Source organism: Rhinolophus hipposideros, assembly GCF_964194185.1.
Source record: "Rhinolophus hipposideros genome assembly, chromosome: 8".
NCBI lineage: Eukaryota > Metazoa > Chordata > Mammalia > Chiroptera > Rhinolophidae > Rhinolophus > Rhinolophus hipposideros.
This window is the reverse complement of record NC_138054.1, coordinates 58608221-58632138: the sequence shown is the minus strand read 5'-3', so window position 1 is coordinate 58632138 and position 23918 is coordinate 58608221. Positions and strand designations below refer to the sequence as shown.

General features: G+C 35.4%; 1 protein-coding gene across 3 annotated transcripts in view; it reads left to right on the top strand.

Annotated features, from left to right (window-relative positions):
- Positions 1 to 23918, top strand: part of ZFYVE9 (zinc finger FYVE-type containing 9) — a 135027-nt gene that overhangs the window by 40407 nt on the left and 70702 nt on the right. For 2 of the 3 annotated variants that reach the window (XM_081057615.1, XM_081057616.1), the window contains exons 3-4: positions 3996 to 4101; positions 7560 to 9673. The exons of the other annotated variant lie outside the window; for it this stretch is intronic. In XM_081057615.1, coding sequence (XP_080913741.1) covers positions 4032 to 4101; positions 7560 to 9673 — 2184 coding nt within the window. In that variant the 5' untranslated portion in view covers positions 3996 to 4031. The remainder of the gene's footprint in view (positions 1 to 3995; positions 4102 to 7559; positions 9674 to 23918) is intronic. 3 annotated transcript variants of the gene reach the window in all.

The following is a 23918-nucleotide window of genomic DNA, read 5'->3' as shown; positions in this document are numbered from 1 at the left end:
AATTCATAACTAACACCTTCCTTGACCATCCAAGCTGTGATCTGGATCATTTCTTGAACTTTTATAGCACATACTCTGTATGTAGTACTTATCTGTTAATTCTGACAAATTAATTAATTCTGACAAATTAATCATGTAGTACCTTGTGTCTCTTGTGTTATGTTGTTATTAAAATCATTTATTATTTAAATTTTCTCATTAAGCATAGTTTCCCATTAAGTAAATTATAAGTTTCTTTTTAAAAGACTATTTATTTATTTAGACTTTCAATATTATATTCATTTCAGGTGTACAGCATAATGGTTACACATTTGTATAATTTAAGAAGTGATCTCCCTGACTCGGCTAGTACTCACCTGGCACTATGCATAGTTATGACCATATTATTAACTGTATCCTCTATGCTTTACTTTGCATTCCCATCACTATTTTGTAACTACCATTTTGTACTTCTTAATCCCGTCACCTTTTTCACCCTGAGAAGTTTCTTGATGTTAGGGATGATGTCTGAGACTTGAATTAATCACAGTACCCTGTGTACAGTTGATGCACAATAAATATGTTGATCTGATTATTTGTTTACTATTATTTTACATATAATGACCATGAAATGCTAAGTATTGAGGTGTGTGTTAAATGTGCTAGATTGTGTGTTGTGAGAAATTTCATTCACACTTTTTGCATTGGAAAGTTTAAATGTGCAGTCTATCAAAATAATATGGTGTGTATATGAAAATGATTTTGAACTGTAACCATTAGACACAAAAGACAGATTTAAGAAAAACCATGTGTAAATTACGTAGCCTATTTGTCTATGTAAACTTACATTATATAAGAGCCAATCAATAAATAAGAGTTGACTAAATGAATAATTGTGGGGAAATACTTGAATAAGTCAGTTACATTGCCTGAGCTTATTTGTTTTATTGGTAAAATGAGAGAAAAAATATTGACACTTTTATATGTTGCAGAGAAGAAGAAATACCATCTTTATAAGTTAAAGAAGATTCATCACTTTTTATACTTGACTTAAAGTTTGTAATAGCAGGATATTACATTTTTTTGTTTTCCTTCTTCATGTTTTCATTATTCAGACTTTTGGGCGGAATTGTAATCTTATCTCCCCTCCCATCTGCCTCCATGTATACCAGTAAGAAGCCTAGCAGAATTTTCAGTGAAAAGAAATCCTGAGAAATTAAGGTGGTAAATAAGCATAGGGATCATGATAATGGAGGGGATAATGGAGCACAACTACTGTGTGTGTGCTCTTGGCATTCTGTTAAGTATTTGAGAGACGTAGTGTATGTGCCCACAGGATGCTTTTAGATCCGTTAACACCAAGAAAGACTTAGAAATGGTACTTGAAAAGAAGAGGTTTAAAAAGAATAAACAAGAGTCATCATTAGCATTTTAGAACTAATATCCCTCACCCCCATGTTTGCTTGAATTTTCTTGTCATTTCCCATTTGCAAACATTCTGTAAATTTTCTTTTTCTAATCGAAGTGTAATTCTATCCTAAAGAAAATGATTCCTCTCTCAACATTTGAAATTTACCTTTTGAAGCATGTCCTATTGAAATGATCACCAAGTCTGCCCTCTGTAATTGTTTATATCTTAATGATTGTCAGCTTACAATTTTCTAGACTTTATTAGCTTAAGAATCTTACTGTATATCTTGTGGGGTTACAGAGTTTATCATGGTCTGAATAGATTTATAAGAGATTTTTATCCTTGTATATGTGTACTTAAGATTTATAAAATGTATATGCATATCTATATTTTATTCATAAATCTGTATTCTTTCATGTTTTCTGGTTTTATTGAGATATAATTGACATATAACATTATATTAGTTTAAGTACACAACATAATGACTTGATATAAGTATATATTGTGAAACAATTACCACAGTAAGTTTAGTTAGTATCCATTACCTCACATAGTTACAAATGTTTTTTTTCTAGTGATGAGAACTTTTAAGATCTACTCTCTTAGCAACTTTCAAATGTGCGATACAGTATTGTTAACTATACTTACCATGCTGTGCATTACATCCTCAGAACTTATAATCTTATAACTGGAGGTTTGTACCTTTTGTCCACCTATTCTCATTTCCTTCACCCTCTACTCCCTACCTCCCCACGTCTGGCAACCATCAATCTGTTCTCTGTTTCTATAAGTTAATTTTTTTCAGATTCCACATATGAGATCATACCATATTTCTCTTTCTTTGTGTGTTTTATTTAGCATAATGCCCTCAGGGGCCATCATCCATGCTGTTGCAAATGACAGGATTTCTTTTCTTTTTATAGCTGAATAATATTTGATATCTCTCTCTCTCTCTCTCTCTCTCTCTCTCTCTCTCTCTCTCTCACACACACACACACACACACACACACACACACACACACACACACTATTTATCCATTCATCGTCAGTGGACTCTTACACTGGTCCCATGTCTTGGCTATTATAAATAATGCTGCAATGAACATGGAGGTGCAGATAACTCTTCTAGAGAGTGTTTTTGTTTTCTTTGTATAAATACCCAGAAGTGGAATTGCTGGATCATACAGTAATTCTATTTTTAAATTTGTGAGGAAACTCCATATTGTTTTCCATAGCGACTGCACCAACATATATTCCTACCAACAGTGAATTTCTTTTTTCTCCACATCCTTGCCAACAATTATCTCGTGTCTTTTTGATGCAGCCATTCTAACAGGTGTGAGGTGATATATCCTTGTTTTGTTTTTAAAGATTTTATTGGGGTAGGGGAACAGAACTTTATTGGGGAACAGTGTGTACTTCCAGGACTTTTTTCCAAGTCAAGTTGTTGTCCTTTTAATCTTAGTTGTGGAGGGTGCCATTCAGCTTCAAGTTGTCCTTTCAGTCTTAGTTGTGGAGGGCGCAGCTCAGCTAGACCAGTTGCCTGTTGCTAGTTGCAGGGGGCACAGCCCACCATCCCTCGCGGGACTCAAGGAGTTGAACCGGCAACCTTGTGGTTGAGAGCCCACGGGCCCATGTGGGAATCGAACCCATGTGGGAATCGAACTGACAGCCTTCGGAGTTAGGAGCATGGAGCTCCAACCGCCTGAGCCACCGGGCCAGTTCCAGATGACTTCTTTTTTGTTGACTAATTCTTGGCTTTGGCTGGGACTTCCAATACTATGTTGAATGAAAGTGATGAGAGTGAGCATCCTAATTTTGTTACAAAGGAAAAGCTCTCAGTTTTTCACTGTTGAGTATGATGTTAGCTATGGGCTTGTCATAATGACCTTTACTATATTGAGGTATGTTCTCACTATACCCACTTTTTACCATTTTGGATTTTGAATTTTGTTGAATGCTTTTTCTGCATCTATGGAGATGACTGTATGATTTTTTCATCCTTAATTTTGTTAATGTGGTGTATCACATTGATTGATTTGTGGATGGTTGTGCTATCATTGCATCCTTAGAGTAAATCCCACTTGATCATGGTATATGATCCTTTATTGTTGAATTCGGTTTGCTTATATTTTGTTTAGGATTTTTATATCTATGTTCATCAGGGATATTGGCCTGTAATATTCTTTTCTTGTAGTGTCCTTATCTGGTTTTATATCAGGGTAATGCTGGCTTCATAAAATTAGTTTGGAAATAGTCCATACTCTTCTATTTTTTGGGAGAGTTTAAGAAGTATTGGTGTTAATTCAGCTTTAAATTTTTGGTAGTATTTACCAGTGAAGCCATCTAGTCCTATACTTTTGTCATTTTTAAATGATTGATTCAATATTCTTACTAGTAATTGGTCAGTTCAGATTTTCTATTTCTTCATGATTCAGTCTTGGTAGATTGTATGTGTCTAGAAATTTATCTAATTTGTTCTTGTATAATTGTTTATGGCAGTTAATCTCTTTTGGTCCTTTGTATTCCTGTTGTATCGATTATTTTGTCTATAAATTGTATTTTAACAATTGAAAGTGTAATACAAATTTGATCTACTTTCTAGTTTTAAACAAGTCTCTTAAGTGGTGTTTCCTCACCGATGGAGAATTACTTCCAAGCAGAAGCTTACAACCTGGACAAGGTGTTAGATGAATTTGAACAAAACGAAGGTGAGAATTTACTTTGGCAAAACTATTTGAATATATTTATGATACAGAGAATATGAGGTTATAAGAGTTTGCAGTACTTTTTTTAAAAAGTGAAAGCAGGTCCAATGACTTTGTGATATTATACATTAATATCTAGAGTAACAACTAACATTTTTAATCACTATGTGCCAGATATCATGCTAAACCATTTAGGTTGGTTATATAATTTCATCCTTAAAATAGTCCCATGAAAGTAAATCTTACCTACATTTTACAGATGAGAATCGAGGCACAGAGAGGTTCGCAGTAACATCCTCAAAAGTGCTTTGCTTAGAAGTGGCAGGATTAGAATCCAGTCAGTATCCAATTTATGGTCAAGAAAAGCTTTAAAATGTGTGATTGTATTTCCTAAACTAAGAGAACAGCTTATTGAATATTGATTGACCAATAAAGATATATTTTAAACCTAATTTTAAAAGATTTACATTTTTAAGTAACTGCCAAGTTGGTTAATTAAATTATACGTTCTTAAAGCTCAGTCTAAAAAATGTCTGCTGCAGATTCACTTCATTTAGGGAAACCTTTTCCTTAAATTCCCTTCTCAGTATGATTTGAATGGATAAACCATAATTAAATCTCTATCTTTCACCTTCCCTGCCTTCCCTGGTCTCTGTTTCTAACAGGAAATGACATGTAACAAGTTTACAAAAGGATATATTTCTATCTAAAATCCATGATTTTAATAATGGCTTCCAAAGCTTTCCTATATCGAATCATTCAGGTTGTTGTTTGATAACAGTTGGGAAGAGAGATTAGTTTTGATTTTGTTGCTTTAGGTCTATGATAGAACAAGCCTTAAAGAGAATGTGAAATTACTGAGTTGAAGGAAAAGGGAGAGGAAGGATGCCCGGAATGGCCTACTCTTCTCATATTTTACCATTGATGACCCAAAGCTAACCCATAACCCTAGGTTATGTGAAACCTAATCATTTGGGATTTTATTGGATGTAGGTGAGCTTTATACATACCAAGGTGGAAAGTATATTATCCTCTCAGTTTGAATCCTTTGTACATGTATTTTCTCAGTCCTTTCTTTGGTTTGTCCCTCTGGGTATCACAGTTATTTGTCATGAGACATCTACACCAAATCACGTGAATACTGTGCTTCTAGAATACCACTGATTGTAATAAAACTATTAGTTAATTACATCAATCTCTTTGTGATTTTTTTGTAGATTCTAGTAGGGTACTTTGTATATAGTTGATTTTCAATACATTTTTGTTGAATCACTAAAAATTGTCATTTTAGTTTGAAAATATGACATTTGCTTATAAAAATCACTCCTTTAGAAGAATTCAGAAGCAAACTTCTTGTTCGTAACTATGTTGTTGATTTGTTTTGAACTATTTTTTAAAAATCTCAGTATCAGTTGCATTAAAACTACTACTTCTAGCCTAATAACCTCTCCAAGTATATTTTAAATAAAGTGATTTCTTATCTCGTGTTCATTTCCTCCTTTAAATGAAAAATATACCACATATGAGATCACAATGGATGATTAACATTATGCCCAGGTGGTAGATGGTTGAAAAATGACATTTTTAATACCTGATCATTTCTGTTTGAACATTATTAAATATTCTTATAAGAAGCAGTATTTCCTTCTTTATTTCCATATACCAGCTTGGAAATATTTCTTTTTTTAAAAGAAGCACATGTTACTAAATCTCAATTCTCTGCCATCCCAGATTTGGTAAACTCAGGATTTAACACTCAGGTAACTAAGCCATTCTCCACAGAATCTGATGCCTTTATATTCTACGATTTCTAGCTTCTTTTTACTACTTACCCGAATTCTTTTTTCAACCCAAACCGATTTGCTTATTGCTCTCTCAGATAGTTGTGTTTGGGACTGTACTTTTCCTTTTTCCCGTCTTATGAATGCTTTCTTTTCCAAACTTGGATCAAATTGTCTTTGAAGCTGCACCCATTTGCTCCTCTCTCCTCGCTTCAGCCTGTATAATATCTTTCTCCTCTGAATTTATTTTTTACTACTATATAATAGTTTAAAATACTTATGCTATCCTGTACTGCCAATTAGATATTCATGTCTGTTGTATCCATTTCTTATTTTCCCAACTAGATCATGAACTTGTTTGAGGTCAAAGCTATCATTTAATCTCCATGTTCTTCAAGCCCAATGCTTTTACTATGGTAGAGACTCACAATATATTTACTGTGCACCTACTATATACCAGGCACTATGCAAAGTGAGGACTTACACATTGGTGGGAAAAAAATGGTTTCTGCCTGAAAAACTTGGGTAAATAAGTCATTGCATTGCAGTGTAGTAAATGTTTTAATAAAGATATGAACAAGGTGCTAAAGGTGCATTAAAGATTAATGTTAAAAAAAAGATTAATGTTACTACTGAGGGGACAATATATCTGCATAATTTTAAGATGATAATTATTAGATTTACTGTAGGAAGAAAGCAGGAGAGGTGGTAAGTGCATTATTTCTTATTTCTCTAATTAAATATACACATACGCTATAACTTGGGAATACAGCTATCATAGTTATGATTTGTTAAAAAGTAAACAAGCATATGAAATTGCGCTTATTGATAGAATATAAGTAGGTTGATTTAATAAGGTAAATGAATACTTTCTGCCAAATATCCTCGATAATGTAAATATGAATCTAATTAATATATTGTGACATGGTTAGGAGCAGAATTTGTGAATCACATACTATAGCAAACTATTTTTTAACTTATTATGGACAAATTTCAAATATATACAAAGTAAACAATAGTAACTTTAGTGTATCCATTACCCAGCTTCAACAGTGGTTGACATCTTACTGTTTTTGTTTCATTTATATCTTCAACTGCTCCTTACTCCCTGCTTCATTGTTTTTTTTTTACAGTTTTTAAGATAAAACTTACATACATTAAAATGTATGGATCTTAACTGTACAGTTTTAACAAAGAGATAGATCTATGTAACTCACATCCCAGCCATGATATAGGTTATAGAACATTCTGTCTCCACAGAAAATTTATTTGCTTTCCTCCCCACTCAATTACTGCATCTTCATCACTGTTCTGATTTTTCTCACCTTAGATTAGTCCCCTCCCTGTGTTGTGCCTTCCTCATTACTGGTGCCCCTGCGCACCACCAAGTACAGCCTGTGGCCCACTTTAATTATGTTATTAGATTGAGGTAGAATTCTTTTGTTGTTTGGAATGTTCTGTGATACTACCTTTCAGTGACATATAAAGAGGGAACAGTCTTCAATATATTTTCTTATTTTTAGCTAAGAATTAGAAACTTCGTATCCTAGGAATATTCCATTTTTAGTTACCCTAGGAATATTTTATTTTCAGAATATATTTGCAAATGTAGTTGATTCATTTAGTCCTAGCTTTTCCAGTGTTACTGGCAAACTTATTGTAATTACTTATTTTTTTCAGATGAAACAGTTTCTCCTCTTTTGTTCGAGACAAAGTGGAATAAGATTCTAGATCCCCCCTCTCACCGACTGTCATTTAACCCTGCATTGGCCAGTGTGAATGAACCTGCAGTTTCTAATGAGTCGCAGCCACAACTGAAAGTCTTCTCCCTGGCTCCTTCAGCTCCTCTGACCACAGAGGGAGAGGACCATTGTGCTAATGGGCAGGACTGTACTTTGAATCCAGAGGTTAACACAATGTGGATTGATGAAAATGCTGTTGCTGAAGATCAGTTAATTAAGAGGAACTGTAATCAAGATGATCAGTGCAGTACTGTTGAAGTGGGAGAGACGAAATGTGGAAACCTAGCTTGTCTGCCAGATGAGAAGAATGTTCTTGTTGTAGCTGTCATGCATAACTGTGATAAAAGGACATTACAAAACGATTTGCAGGATTGTAATAATTGTAATAGTCCGTCCCTCATGGATGCTTTTAGCTGTTCACTGGATAATGAAAACAGACAAACTGATCAATTTAGTTTCAATATAAATGGGTCCACTGAAAAAGATATGAACTCAGAGAAACAAATGGACCCATTGAATAGAACAAATGCAGAGGGGGATTCTGTTAAACATATATGCACTACTTCATCTGATAATCTAGCCAGTGTCTGTTCCTCTTCACAATTAAAGGATGATGAAAACATAGGCAGAGACCCCTCCATGTCTGCGATTACAAGTTTAACAATCGATTCAGTAATCTCATCCCAGGGAACCGATGAAGATTCTGCTGTTAAAAACCAAGAGAACTATACACCAGATGAGGTTCTCACTGGCAAAACCAGCTCTCCTAGGACAGATCTTGATCTAGGGAGTCTCAACTCCGTTTCCCATTTGAATGAGGGGATTTTGGTGAAAAAAGAGCCAGCAGAGGAGATAACAACTGAAGAACCCATCCGGTCTGGTTTACCTTTGTTTCTCAAACCAGACATCCATAACGGGTCTGGAAGGGATGATAACCGTGAACAGTTTTCAGATTGCCTTGTTCCCAGTGAAGTTAGAGCTGATGAAAGTGAAGGTTGTGAACATGAAGAAATTCTTGGCACTCCAGAGCTTCTTAATATGACAGAGCATTTCTCTGAATCTCAGGAGATAATCGATTGGAAATTGACTAAACTAAATGAGGTGAATGACAGCCAAGTAAATAAAGAAAATGAAAAGTTTCTGCAAATGAAGCAGCCTGAGGACACTTACAATGATAGTGGAGGAGAGTGTGATAGAGTGGCAGAAGCAGGTCTAGATTTAAATGGAACTTGCAGGAATGAAAGTGATGGATGTGATTTCTCCACTGTTATGGATACACCAGCAGCAAATGCTCCATCTAATTGTTGTGATTCCTATGGAATGCAGAGCCCAGTTGTTTGTTTTGTTCCAAAGACTTTACCCTCCAAAGAAGATTCAGTAACAGAAGAAAAGGAAATAGAGGAGAGCAAGTCAGAATGCTACTCAAATATTTATGAACAGAAAGGAAATGAAGCCACAGAAGGGAGTGGACTACTTGTAAACAGCAATGGTGACCTAATGAAGAAAAATTATTTACATAATTTCTCTAGCCAAGTTCCATCAGTGCTTGGGCAATCTTCACCCAAGATAGTAGCAAACCTGCAATCTATCAGTGTTCCTTTTGGTGGTGCAAGACCCAAGCAACCTTCTAATCTTAAACTTCAAATTCCAAAGCCATTATCGGACCATTTACAAAATGACCTTCCTGCAAATAATGGAAATAATATTAAAAACAAAAATGATGCTCTTGGGAAAGCAAAATTAGGGGAAAACTCAGCAACCAATGTATGCAATGCCTCTTTGGGAAACATCTCTATTGCTGATACAAATGGGGAACATTTAGAAAGTTATGAGTCTGGGATATCCAGTAGACCGTGCCTTGTATTAGCTCCAGATAGCCCAGATAATGATCTTAGAGCTGGTCAGTTTGGAATTTCTGCCAGAAAGCCATTTACCACTCTGGGTGAGGTGGCTCCAGTATGGGTACCAGATTCTCAGGCTCCAAATTGCATGAAATGTGAAGCAAGGTTTACATTCACCAAAAGGAGGCATCATTGCAGAGCATGTGGGAAGGTAAGTTGTGTGTATCAGCTCAGAAATCTGGCATGCCCATTTTGTAATGCTCAGTTAGAAATTAATAAAGGCAACATAAGGTGAACATACTTCTGGTCAAGTTGACATTATAAAAAGCTTTTGAACTCCCAGTTCTAGTTCTAAATAAAAATTGACCTCCATGATTCTTAGTGTTTATATAAATTTTTTGGTTGCCAAGATTTAAGCTGAATTGGTTTTCATGAACAGATGAAAATTGAGGAAGTGTTAACTTTGTGGTTTCTGTATTGATAGATACTTGGCTAAAGGACTAGTTTGAAATAAGGAAGTTAATCTTTCAATTTAAGAAATGTTTGTGATTGACTTCATATTTTTTAATTTGTAGGAAATTCAATATTATTCTTTGAATCCATTGCAATTTTTACTGTAGGATTTTTGCCATTGTACTAGACATTCTAGAACTTTTTATACACACAGTTTTGTCTTTTACCCCCATATGCTTTTGATATAAAATAGTGTTGAAGGCTATAATTTTTTGTGACAATGTTATAGCAATTGATATTCCTTAGTGCTCCCTAAATTCTGTTATCTGGGAACATCAACTTACTAGATTTTTGTTTTGTGTTTTAACAAGAGTTGTAAACAAGGAGGTAAAGGGACTTTGTATCTCTACAAAGAACGTGAGGTTTGGTGTCAGGTCTTGATTCAAAATTTAGCTTTGTTATTATTAACAATATCACTTTAGTAAGCCTTAGTTTTTTATAAAAACAACAAAAGATATTTATATATATTGGGCTATTGTGAAGGTTAAATGAGATTTATAGATGTAATAGTAAGTGCTCAGTATCTGCTTCCCTTCTTGCCTGATTATTGGTCTGTCTGTATTAATTAGGATGTTTTCAACTTCAAGGAACAGAGTATCTGACTGTATGACTTAGACAAAAATTACATTTATTTCACATAACAAGAAGCCTGAAGATAAAATACAAACTTAGTTGTCTGTAGGTGCTGTCAGAACCACTGAAGTTCTTTGGTCTTCCCCTCATGGTCTCAAGATAGTGGCACAGCTCTAAGGATCAAGTCCCAACTGACATCTTCCTAAGTGCAAAGAAACTGTTGGGGAGTGAAAGAGTCTATTCTTCTTGCCGTCCCCTCACCAGGGAGGAAAGGATCCCTACTAGTTTTTTTCAATTTATTGACCAGTTTTAGACCACAGGTCCAGTTTTAGACCAATCACTGACAAAGCGTAACAGGATTGCCAGACTGGCTAAGATCAATTATGATTCATCCCCAGTCTGAGTGAGCCCAATGTTGCCTGAAATTCTGTTAAGAAGGAAAAGGGGGAGAATGGTTCCTGGTTGCAAATCAGCAAGGGCTACTATAAGATCCTAGCACAAAATAACCAAGTGACGGGGAGCAGAAAGAAGTTAAAGCTGTGACTGGGCTGTTAGTCCCTGAGTATTAAAACTTGAAGAAAAGAAGATTTCTAATTCCTAATATTTTTCAACTGAAGTAAACCTGTAGTTGGCTAGTAGCCTGAACAGTCAGTTTTCTATTAGGGGATTAGAGCCATCTTTTTTATGTTGTCCTAGTTTTGCTTATAGTATATAATGCTTTCTGGAAATTGTGCTTTCGTAGGGAAATAAAAACACATGCTCCAAACCAGCATATCCAGATGTATTGAGTAAATAGATAACGTAGGTGCTTTCAGAAAGAAAATGGTGACAAAATACACATAAATTAAAAAATTAAATGGAATTTTGCTGGTGGAATTTGTGAAATTTATGAATTCATATGGGTTATAGATTCATATTCCATCTTTTTTTCCCTTTTCATCTCCAGTTACTTTAGGGGTGTTCTAAAGATTGATGAGATAATGTTTGTAAAAATCTTTGAGCCTCTCATAAAAAAGGGACTTATAAACATAGACGTACTTTTTTCTAGGTATTGAATTATACTGGGAATGTAGCTAGAAAAATACCCCAAGCAGTGTAATTTTGTAAAATAATGTTTACTGTTGAAAAAAGAAATTTAGTTTGTTCTATTCTAGTAGAAAGTAAACATATTTGGTAATTTCTCTACTTAATATCTATAGCTAAATTCTCTTTAACAAGTGTAGGATTCTGGACTAGGTACTGGAGATTCAGAGATACATAAGGTGGGATGTATGACTTCATGGAATTTATAATCAAAGGCATTGATTTCATTGAGTGGGGATAGAAGTATGTGGATTTCCTGGAGTTTTTCAAAAATCCTAAAATGAAAATTGTGAACCACTGATCTGAGTAGACAAGCAGACCACCCCACAACAAATTATAATGCAGTGTATTAAGAGCCAGTTATGTGTGTTTCATGTTCATTTAGTCTTCATCGTAGCCTTGTAGAATGGGCTGTTAATTTTTCCTTTTTGACAGATCAAGAATTTGAGGTTCAGAGGGCAAGAAATATGTCCAAAGTCACAGCTTGAAAGTGCTAGAGCCAGCTTATTAAAATATATTAAAAATAATTGTTCAGATTTTAAATTGAGAATAATTAGAGATGGGATGAAGAATCCTGGTATTATTTTTTTAAACAAAGTAATATTTATACTCGTATATTGAAACATGGCAACCTTCTGCCTACTTGCACATATCTCTAAGTCCCTTGACATATCCACTTAAAAAAATTAATAGACTATGTTTAGAGCCGAAAAAACAGAGTTCATAAATACCACCCCTCCTCCAGTTGACCAGTATTAATACATGGTTATTAACTAAAGTTATATAAAAGAGATATATACTATAGTTTACAGTAGAGTTCACTCTTTGTGTTGTACAATTGTGTAGGTTTTGATAAATATATGTTATGTATCCTATTATATTATCACATAGAAGAATAGTTACAGTACCCAAAAAATTTCTAGTGTCCCACCTATGAATCCCTCCTTTTCTCCCACTGAATCCTTGGTAACCACTTATCTTTTTAACTGTCCCTGTAGTTTTTCCTTTTCCAGAATGTCTTATAGTTGGGATCAGACAGTATGTAACTTTTTTAGACTGGCTTCTTTCATTTAAAATATTTATTTAAAGTTTGTCTATGTCTTTTATTTTTTAATTGAGATATAATTGATATGTAACATTATATTAGAGACAGGATTTTTCTAGTCAGGAAGGTGGAGTAGGTAAACACTGTGCTTGCCTCCTGTCATGACCATATCAGAATGACAGCTGAACTGCAGAACAACCTCCCTTGAGGATCACCTGAAGTCTAGCTGAACAGAAGTTCCATAACTAAAGATATACAGAAGAAGCCACCTTGAGACTGGTAGGAGGGGCAGAGATGTGGAACAGACTGGTCCCACATCCGAGTGTGGAAGTTAAAAATTGGGAGGGATAGCTGGATATTTTGGTTGTGGAGGCCCCCCCGAGGAATAAGGAGTCCTAGCCTCACATCAGGGTTCCCACCGCCAGGAAGAGAAGTACTCACAACTTCTGGCTGTGAAAACCAGTGGAGATTGTGGCTGAGTTAGATGGAGGGATGCTGAAGTCCCAGGCGTTCCTCTTAAAGGGCCTGCACATGGACTTACTTGCTGACAGACTCACTTCCTCTGAGCTCCAGCACTGGGGTAGCAGCTTGAAAGGCACCAGGGACATATGGGGAGGAAATGAATTGTCTGGCTACAGGGTGAGGGCTCGAGGGGGCAGCTTACTTCCAGACAGAAGTGCTGGCAGAAGACATTGTTCCTTTGTTGAGTCATTCTTCTACCCTAGTGTGCAGACTTAGGTGAGCACCATATCTGAGTCTCCATCAACCTAGCTGACACTGTCCACTCCTTCCTCCTCACCCTGATGATTTCCTGAGACCACGCCTCACCCAACTCGTGGGCTCAAATAAGCCGCTTCCAGTGGCTTTACTATACAAATAGTTTCGATCTTTCCTAAAATCTCTCAAAAGTTCACAAACCCTGAACAAGTAGCAGCAGGCCTCAGTGTGTTCCATACCTCTTGCTAAGCAGCTCCAAGCCCAGCACCAGCAGCAGCCAGCCTCTATTCGAGGCTTGGTTTCTTCCAGGTGGCCCTTGGCAGAGCACAGAGTGCAGCTGAACCTGTGGCAGGGCCACTCCACAGACAATACACTTAAATATTGGACTTGGCAGGCACCAGAGTTAATCCCACTCTGCTAAAGTGAATCCTTCTCTGTAGGGTCAGCCCCTGCTCCTCAGTTCCTCCACTGTAGTCATGGCCAGTCCTCACAACCAGTCAACCAAAGGGTCAGTCCCTCCCATTGATGTGCAAATAGCAACCAAGGCTCAACTACAATAGGAGGGCACACACAACCCACTCAAGGGGCACCTGTAACACCTGGCTCAGGTCACCAGGGAGACTGTGCTACTAGGCTCCACAGGACACCTACTGCATCAGGTCACTCTATTAAGACCAGGAGACATAACAGTTCTACTTAATACATAGAAACAAACACAGGGAGGCAGCCAAAATAGACAAAGAAACACATCCCAAATGAAAGAACAGAACAAAGCTCCAGGAAAAGAACTAAACAAAATGGAGACACGTAATCTACCAGATGCACAGTTCAAAACACTGGTTATAAAGATGCTCAGTAATCTCAGGGGGAACTTCAACAGAGAGCTAGGAAACATAAAAATGGAGATAGAAAACAAAGAACCAGTCAGAAATAAAGAATACAATAACTGAAATGAAGAATACAGATAATCAACGGTAGAAAAGATGAAACAGAGGATTGAATTAGTTGTTTGGAAGATAAGGTAGGAGAAAGCACCCAAATCAGAATAGCAAAAGGAAAAAATAATCCCCAAAAAGGAGGATAGCTTAAGGGGCTTCTGAGACAACATCAAACCTACCAACATTCACATCAGAGGGTTACCAGAAGGGGAAAAGAGAGAACAAGGAATTGAAACCTATTTGAAGAAAGAAGGATGGGAAACTTCTCTTACCTGGCAAAGGAAATAGACATACAAGTCCAGGAAGTGCAGAGTCCCAAAGAAGATGAACCCAAAGAGACCACACCAAGACACATCATAATTAAAATGGCAAAGGTTAAAGACAAAGAATCTTAAAAGCAGGAAGAGAAAAGCAGTTAGTTACCTACAAGGCAGCTCCCATAAGACTGTTGATTTCTCAACAGACTGCAAACCAGAAGGGATTAGCACAAAATATTCAGTGATGACAAGCAATGAGCTACACCAAGATTACTCTACCCAGCAAGGCTGTCATTTAGAGTTGAAGGACAAATAAAGAGTTTCCCAAACAAGAAAAAGCTAAAGGAGTTCACCACCATCAAATCAGTTTTACAAGAAATATTAAAGGGACTTTTTAAGAATAAAAATAAAAAATATTAATAATAAAATGGCAGTAACTACATATCTATCTACAATTACTTTAAATGTAAATGTATTAATTGCTCCAATCAAAAGACATAGGGTAGCTGGATGGATAAGAAAGCAAGACCCTTTCATATGTTGCCTACAAGAGACTCACTTAAGACACACACACGCACATGCACATACTGGGGGTGTCAAAAACCTGTATACACATGGCTTGTATTCATCTTTTGTTATTGGTACATATTGAGTATTATTACAATTTTAATACAGTTTTTTCCTTAAAATGTGTATACATTTTTTTGGCATCCTCTCTATATATACACATACATACACATATATACATATATACATACACACATACCACATTTATTTATCCATTCATTCATCAATGGACACTTCAGTTTCCATATTTTGACTACTGGGTTTTTTTTTGTTTGTTTGTTTTTAAGTAATGCTGCAATGAATAGGGGTGTGCATATATCTCTTTGAGATGATTTGCTTTGTTTTTTGGATAAGTACCCAGAAGTGGAATTGCTGAGCGGTCATATAGTAGTTCTAGTTTTAATTTTTCAAGGAGCCTCTATGTTGTTTTTACAGTGGCTGTATTAATTTACATTCCACCAACAGTGCACAAGAGTTCTTTTCACATCCTCCTCACCAGCAGTTGTTACCTGTTTTTGATAATAGTCATTCTAACAGGTGTGCAGTGATATCTCATTGTAGTTTTGATTTGTATTTCTCTGATGATTGGTGATGTTGAGCACCTTTTCATGTACCTGTTGGCTATGTGTATGTAGTTTTTTGGAAAATGTCTCTTCAGATCCTCTGCCCATTTTTAATTCGGTTATTTGTTTTGTTTTTGTTTTTTGTTGTGTTTTGCTGTTGAGTTGTATGTATTCTTTATCTATTTTTGATATTAACCCCTTATCAGATATGCATATGATTTGCAAATATCTTCTTCTGTTTTGTAAGTTGCCTTTCTATTTTATTGATGGTTTCCTTCGCTGTGCAGAAGCTTTTTAGTTTAATATCGTTCTACTTACTTATTTTTGCTTTTGTGCCTCTTAGGTAGGAAAGCACCTGTTCAAGAAACTGAAAGGAATCCAGTATGGTTAAAGTATTGTAAGTAAGGGAAGAGTCACATAAAAAGAGCTCGGAGAGAAAGTCAGGAATAGATCACGTTGGGCTTTACAGGTCATGTAAGGAACACAGTGGGAAGCCATGGGAACTCTTGAGCTTACCTCGGGAAGGGTGTACAAAGGGAAGAGAAGGGGTCCAGGGCAGAGCCACTGAGGTCAAGAGGAGGAGGAAGACCCAATATAAGTGACTGAGAAGGAGTGGCCAGAGATGTAGACAGAAAACCAAGAAAATATTGTGGAAGTCAAAAGAATGTAGTCTATCAAAGAAGAGGGGTTGTCACCTACGTAAAATGCTGATGAGAGGTCAATAAGATGCCACTTTCTGAAGCAGTTCTGGAAGTCCTCTTTCGTGAGTGTCTTTAGTTGCGCTATTGTGGCTGTCTTGATGTCTTGAATCATTTTGAGTTTGGAGAAGAGCCAGAAGTTGCTCAGTGCTAGATCCGGTGAATAAGGCGGATGAGGACACTATAATGTTTTTATTTGACAGAAATTGCCATAGAAGCGATGTGTGACACAGAGCGGAGTGTTGTCATGATGGAGGATGATTTATGGCACTCTTTAAAACACACCTTCTCTCAACCATAGCTCACACCCGACTGACTGCATGGAACAAGTTGAAACTTGTCACACATTGTTACTAAGGTTCAACACACCACTTCCTTTGTTGAAGATCTCTGCCTTTCCATTGGATGGCACTTGGTAGCAGCATTCACCATATTTTGTAATCACGCCTCATAGTGTTGTAATCCACATTTTACGAAGTGATAAAATACACTAAAAAGATTAAGTAACTTGTTCAAATCATACAGCCAATAAGTGGAGTTAGGATTCAAACTCAGGTTCTTTGACTTCTATAGTCAAAGCACACTCCAAAGCTATATACAGTGGTTTGAGAAAAAATAAACCAGAATAAGGGAGTGATGAAATTGAGGTCCTTAGTAAGGGCTACCTTTCTAGCAATTCCTGGACTATGTATGACCAGAGAGTTACTGAGCAGCCAGCTAAGAGGGAAACAGAAGGGAGCTAACGTTTGCTTAGTATATACTCTGTAATTTGTTAATCATCTAAATTAATCTTCCTAGTATACCTATGCGAAAGGTGATATTATCCCTGTTTTACATTTGAAGAAACTGAGATGCTGGAACTAGTTAACCAAGCAGGGTGTTTTGTTTTTTTTGCTGTATAACTCATGACCTTTTCCTGTAAATATAGTTGAGAGGATAAAAATAAAACAATGGTTTTAATGGTGATTTTTATGTTATTTTCTTAGCGTTTATGAGAGCATTTATGTCTGCATTTGTACCATGTTTTCAAAGGACATTTTATACTTATTTCAAAAAGAAAGTTGTAAAATGGTATTTATTAGATGGCAATTTCTTATTTTAAATAAAGGTATATGTTAAATTAGGTGCAATTTACTTTTTAATAACGAGGTACAGTTAGTTTGTTTAACATTTGAGAATTTTGGTAATGAATACAGAATGACCTTCATAAGACCCTAAAATAAAAGCTCATTAAGATAATCTGTTGGTTTATAATTTTACCGATCAATTTTTCTCAAGGTTTGTTTTGTTCTCTGATGTTAAAACATAGCCACTGGTTGTTCTCCTTGGAAAGCAGAGAAGTACACTGAAAATTGGTTGAAAGGTGGTGTTAAGAGCATTCATTGTAAAGAGTAGAAGAAATCAGTATTTCTCAACAAATCCTAGGTTCAGAATAACCTCACAGCCATTTACTAGCTTCTTCATGATCTTGGGCAAGGTACTTTTAGTCATCTGTGAAATAAAGGTGATCATAGTTAACTTGCATATATGATAAAAATCTGTTGAATGAATGAATTACAAGCATTAGAAGTAATACATATATTACCAAGAACTGTATGTAGTGGATTATCCTTAAATGGTAACTTATTTTAATTATAGCATTATTGAAAATTGACTGTAGTGTCTTTACAAGTATTTTTGTTGTTGAGTTGTAGAATTTTTTATATATTCTATATATCAATTGGCTATCAGGTATCTGATTTACAAATATTTTGTCCCGTTCCGTAAGTTGCCTTTTTACTCTATTGATAATGCCCTTTGATATACCAAAGTTTTAAATTTTAATGAAGTTCAGTTTACCTGTTTTTTCCTTTTGTTGCCCGTGCTTTTTGTGTCATATCCAAGCAATCGTTACCAAATCAAATGTCATGATACTTTCCCCCTGTATTTTCTTCTAAGAGTTTTATAGTTTTAGCACTTACATTTAGGTCTTTGACCACTTTGAGTTAATTTTTGCATATGGCGTAAGAGTTCAATTTCATTATTTTGAATGTGAACATATACCTAGTTTTCCCAGCACCGTTTGTTGAAAAAACTGTTCTTTCTCCATGGAATTGTCTTGGCACTCATGTCAAAAATCATTTGACTGCATATGTGTGAAAGTTTATTTCTGGGCTCTCTGTTTTATTCTATTGTTCTTTATGTCTGTGTTTATGCTAATGTTATGCTGTTTTGATTACTGTAACTTTGGAAACCATGAAGTGAGAATCTTTCAACTTTGTTGTTCTTTGTATGAGTAAAGGAAACCAATTTGAAAAGACTGCATACTGTATGATTTCAACTACAATATTCTGGAAAAGGAAAAACAATGGAGACAGTAAAAAAGATTTGTGATTACAGGGGTTAGTGGAGAGGAGAGGATGAATGACTAGATGGAGCACAAAAAATTTTTAGGACCGTGAAACTACTCTGTATACACATAGTACTATAATGGTACATACATGCCATTATATATTTGTCCAAACCCATAGAATGTACAACACCAAGAGTGAGCCCTAACATAAACTAGGGACTTTTAGTGATAATGATGAGTCAATGTAGGTTCGTTGATTGTAACAAATGTACTACTCTGGTGAGATGGTGATAATGGTAGAAGCTAGGCATGTGTGGGGACAGGGGCATATGGGAAATTTCTATACTTTCTGCTTAATTTTTTTGTGAACCCAAAACTGCTCTAAAAACAGTCTATTAAAAGTATGTATGACTATTAAAAATGTTAACTCTGCTTGGATATTTGATATTAAGAAATTGTTAAATTTTTTGGTGTGTCAGTGATATTGTTATGTTAAAGTAGTCCCTGAGTTTCAGAGATGTTTACTGAAATATTTAAAGATGAAATGATATCTGAGATTTATTTCAAAATGATTAAGTAGGGGAGAATTGGCTTTGATAATTGTTTCACCTCAGTAATGGGCACTTGGGGGTTTATTATGCTGTTATGTCTACTTTAAGATGTGATTTTCAATTTCTCTAATAAAAAGTTTAAAAAATGAACAGCCAGAATATGATGATGAAAATGGGGATATGTTTTAATTGCTTGCCTTTTACAAATTATCAGTTTTTAACTCACGCTGCAATAAAACTTACAATGCAATGTAAATGTGTTATTTACAAGGTAATGCCAGGATATATAAAAACTTAATTCATAGTGTATTAAAGGAAATGAGTCTGATTATTTTCAGCAAGTTTAAAGTTTTATATTGCATGTCGTTTTCTTAAAATTCTGATATTGTATGTTTCTGTTTGTATAGCTTGACTTGGAAATAAAGTTGAAAGGTTAAATTAGAGATCCTTTGTAGCCATTCCTGTGATGTATTCTTAAAGCGACTGTAGCCATTCCTGTGATATATTCTTAAAGTGACTCTGATAATTATTGTTTTCAGTTAATAAGATGGAACAAGTGTTGAGACATAGGCAAGGTTGGAATCTGAACTGCTTTAGCTCTTACTGCATTGATTTTGGTATTTTCTAATTAAGCAAGGATAAATAAAATACTCTCCTGCACTTCAGAATTTTTGCAAGTTGTTACTGTCAAGGACATTTGTGACAAGCTGAATATTGGTCAGTCACAAGCACTTTTCTATTTTTTGTTTTTGCAAGACAGTTATTTTTGTCATAATTTCAGGTCTTTTTGGAGACCTGACACATCATTTTTTCCACTTTCTAATTTGGAAAGAAATAAGTGAACATTTGATGATTTGAATTTTTAAGAATTGCAAAGGAATAAGTGTTATTCACACTGTAAGGGGTATAAATAGGTACAAATGGTACTTGAGTGTAAAGCTTGTTCATAAATTTGGCAGTAGGATTTGTTATGTGGAAAGCCATGAGTGGGAAATTTGAAAAGGAAAGGAAACGGTAAGAAGGGCACCATCAGACATTTATATCATGTGCTATATTTTACATGTATTACCTCACTTAATACTCATAAAAACCGTCTGAGGAGAATATTAACATTTCAGTTTTACAGATGAGAAAATACTGAGGCTCACAGAGTTTAAATTATTCCCTTAAAGTCATTTGGCTAGTGAATTATAAAGTTGAGATTGGAACCCAAAAGTGCCACATTAAATGAAATTACATGTAAACACACAAATGGAACATTTACTTAGCTGGAACATTGTATAGCATATGTATTATAAATCATCATAATTTGTCTCTTTCAGTTAGGTCATACAGCTCCTGTCATTGAAAGTTGTTCATTACCATTTGGCCTATGAAACTTGAGGTCACTATTAATAAACTGCTTAAAATGTATTTCTCATCGTTCAAGTTGTGAATTTGGTCATGTTGAATATAGCCCTTCCCAGATAAATGCATGTTAATATTTGTTTCTCAATTCAGATAGTCATTTGTGCAATAATTTTACTAAATCAAGGAAGCAATAAACATTTATCATGTACCTATTTTATTTCAGGCACTGTAATATCAATACTAAAATACTTGAGTCCATTGCTCCACAGAGTTTATATTCTGGTTTGGGAAAATGGAGAATAAGTTAAATAAATGCAGTAGATTTCAATGGATTGTGTTAGTTGTAATAATAAAAGCACATGGTATGAGATTTTAGCAGAATATGATATGAGATTTTAGCAGCATAATAAGTTTACGTGTACAAATATTCGTATGTAATCCTTTTTTCTTTTTCCCAAAGCAACTTTACTTTTTGACTGTCTAGCTCAGAGAACTGGGGAAGGTAGTTCGATGATGTTGGGAATGTGGTGGGGTCTTTTTGGCTGGCACAATGGCTGGGGTTGCTCCTGGCATTTAGTACCCTAGGACCAGGGATGTAAACGTCCTGTGTTAAACAGGACAGTGCTGCCCAGTGAAGAATTGGCCCACCTAAAACGTCAAGAGGGCGCTTGTTGAGAAGCACTGACTAACCTGGCTCATGGCAGGCAAATTCAGTATTATCTAGTCATTTTAAATCTAGGATTATTAACCCTGGTTCACATCTCTTAGATTCTGCTTATCTTTTCCATTAGATTTAGATACTAATGGAAGTGTTAATTCTCATGACCTGAGAGTCATATTGCATGATAGTCTTCGTCTTCGTCTTTTTGAGGACAAGGGCCAGTGTTGACAGGTCTCTCTTCTCTTATATTATGGTACACTGTTTGTGTCAGTCGTATGCTCTGTCCAGTGTTGTTTTTGTGGTTTATGTTCCATTCGATTTCCATGTAGTTCTCTGGCATAGGTGAACCCACAGAGCTGCATCCAGCGCCTGTCTCCCATTTCCTCACCATTCTAGGTAGTCTTTTGTCACATCATCCACTTTTCTAACTATGCTTTTCTCTAATCCCATTGGAAATGTAAAGGGTCCCTCTACACTATTGTTAGGTGCATGGGATATTGGCAAGGATGAATATTCTTGAGTCCTTCTGTTTAACTGCATTACGTGCCCCTCCCCTTGCTTTTTAAAAACGATATCTTTTTTTTTTCATTCTTGTGGTTATTTTTCCAAAGCATAAACCCTCTACTTCTGAAAGTTCCCCAGCTGTATTAGTTTGTTGGATTACAGTAACAAAATACCACTAAGTTGTTGGCTTAAACAACAGAAATTGTATTGTGTTACAATGCCAGAGGCTACAAGTTGGAGATGGAGGCGATGACTTGAGTTGGTTTCTTCGGAGGGCTGGGAGGGAAGGATCTGTTCCACGTCTTTCTCCTTGGCTTGCACGTGGCTGTCTTTCTGTTCATAGTGGTCTTCTTCCTGTAGTGTGCTGTGTTTAAATGTTTCCTATTTTAAGGTCACGAGTCGTACTGGATTAGGAGCCCACCCTAATGACCTCGTTTTAACTTGATTAACTTCTGGAAAGACCATGTCTCCAAATGAGGTCACATTCTAAAGAATTGGGGGTTAAGGCTTCAACATATATATTTGGAGTAGACACAGTGCAACTTGTAACACCAACTAATATTCTTTTTTTCTTCTATTTTTTTTGATACAGAAAAAGCTCTATTCAAAATAAAGTTAAAATATCCCAATCCAACTCCTAAAACATTATGTGAAATATAAAGAGAGAAAGAAAAGGGCCCTATTTCTATCCAGCTCTCAGCCTCCAATTTGGCTATTTTACTTTACTTTTTCATGTCTGTCGATACATACAGAACTATCGCTTTTTTTTTTTTTTTTTACAGGCTGAACAGCATTTCATTTTATGGTCATACTGCAGTTTAATTAATTGTTTTGTACTGATGAACATTTGGGTTGTTTACAACTTTTGACTATTGCGAGCTGTACAGAGATACTTTTTGTATGCATTTCTTTGTACATGTGAAAGTTTTTTGTGGGACAGATCTATAAATTGCTTATGTTGAGTCAAAGGGAATAAACACTTAAAAATTTTAAAGATATTGTTAATTTAACTTACAAATTTATGTTACCACCAGCAGGGTATAGAAGAATGTTTCTCTTTTCTCTCTACCCTCACCACCATTGGATAATATCATTTTTAAAAAATTGTTTTTGCTTGTACTAGTGGGGGGGAAATCTCATTCTTTTTATTTTTATTTTGTCATGAGTGATATTTAGTATATCTCTATTTATTGACTATTTTATTTTTCTGTGAATTTATCTGTATGAGTTCTTTGTCTCTTTTTCTTTGAAGGTATTTGTATTTTATTAATTTATTGAAGCTTTTTATATGTAGTAGATCTTAGCTCTTTGTCCATTATATATTACACAAGTATTTTATCCAGTCTATTATTCTTGGAAAGTTCTCTCATTTAGTATTTGTATGAAATGAAATAAAAAGACACATCTGAAGATTAGGAGCACAGATAATTAATTATGATGGTCTTCTAGGCCTCAGATAATAAAGGCCTGAATAAAGGCAGCAGCATTAATGATGGAGAGGAAGAGATGGGATTTGGGGAGAACTATTTAAGAGGGAAAACTAACAGGACTTAGTGACTGACTGGATGTGGTCATGGTTAAGGACAAGGAAAAGTCAAGTCTCAAAATGAAGTATGTGGATGAGTTGGAGGCAGTATTACATAGTGGTTAAGAACAGTCTGGAGACTTATGTAACTTACTAGCTGTATGACTGAGCAATTCTACTTAACGTTTGTTTCTTTTACTCTGTTAATTATAAATGAGTATCTTCATAGAATTTTTGAAAAATTCTATGAAAAATTTTTTAAAAAGATAATAGCTGCAAAATGCCTAGGATTCATACAGTTTGCTGTGAACTTGAGCAAGTCATTTAACCATTCAAACTCAGTTTCTTCTGAGAGAAAATGATAATATATCCCCTGTTCTTCCTGTATCACAGAGTTACTTTGAGAATGTAAAACCTCTGAAAACTGTGAATTGGCAATCACAGTAGTTAGATATATGAATTATACCTGGTATATCTCCTGGAGAGGAGATAGATAATCTCTCTCTCTTTTTCTTTAATATGACTTCCTCTCTTGATTCATCTTTGTAGGCATAGGATACATCTGGGTCATAAAAGCTG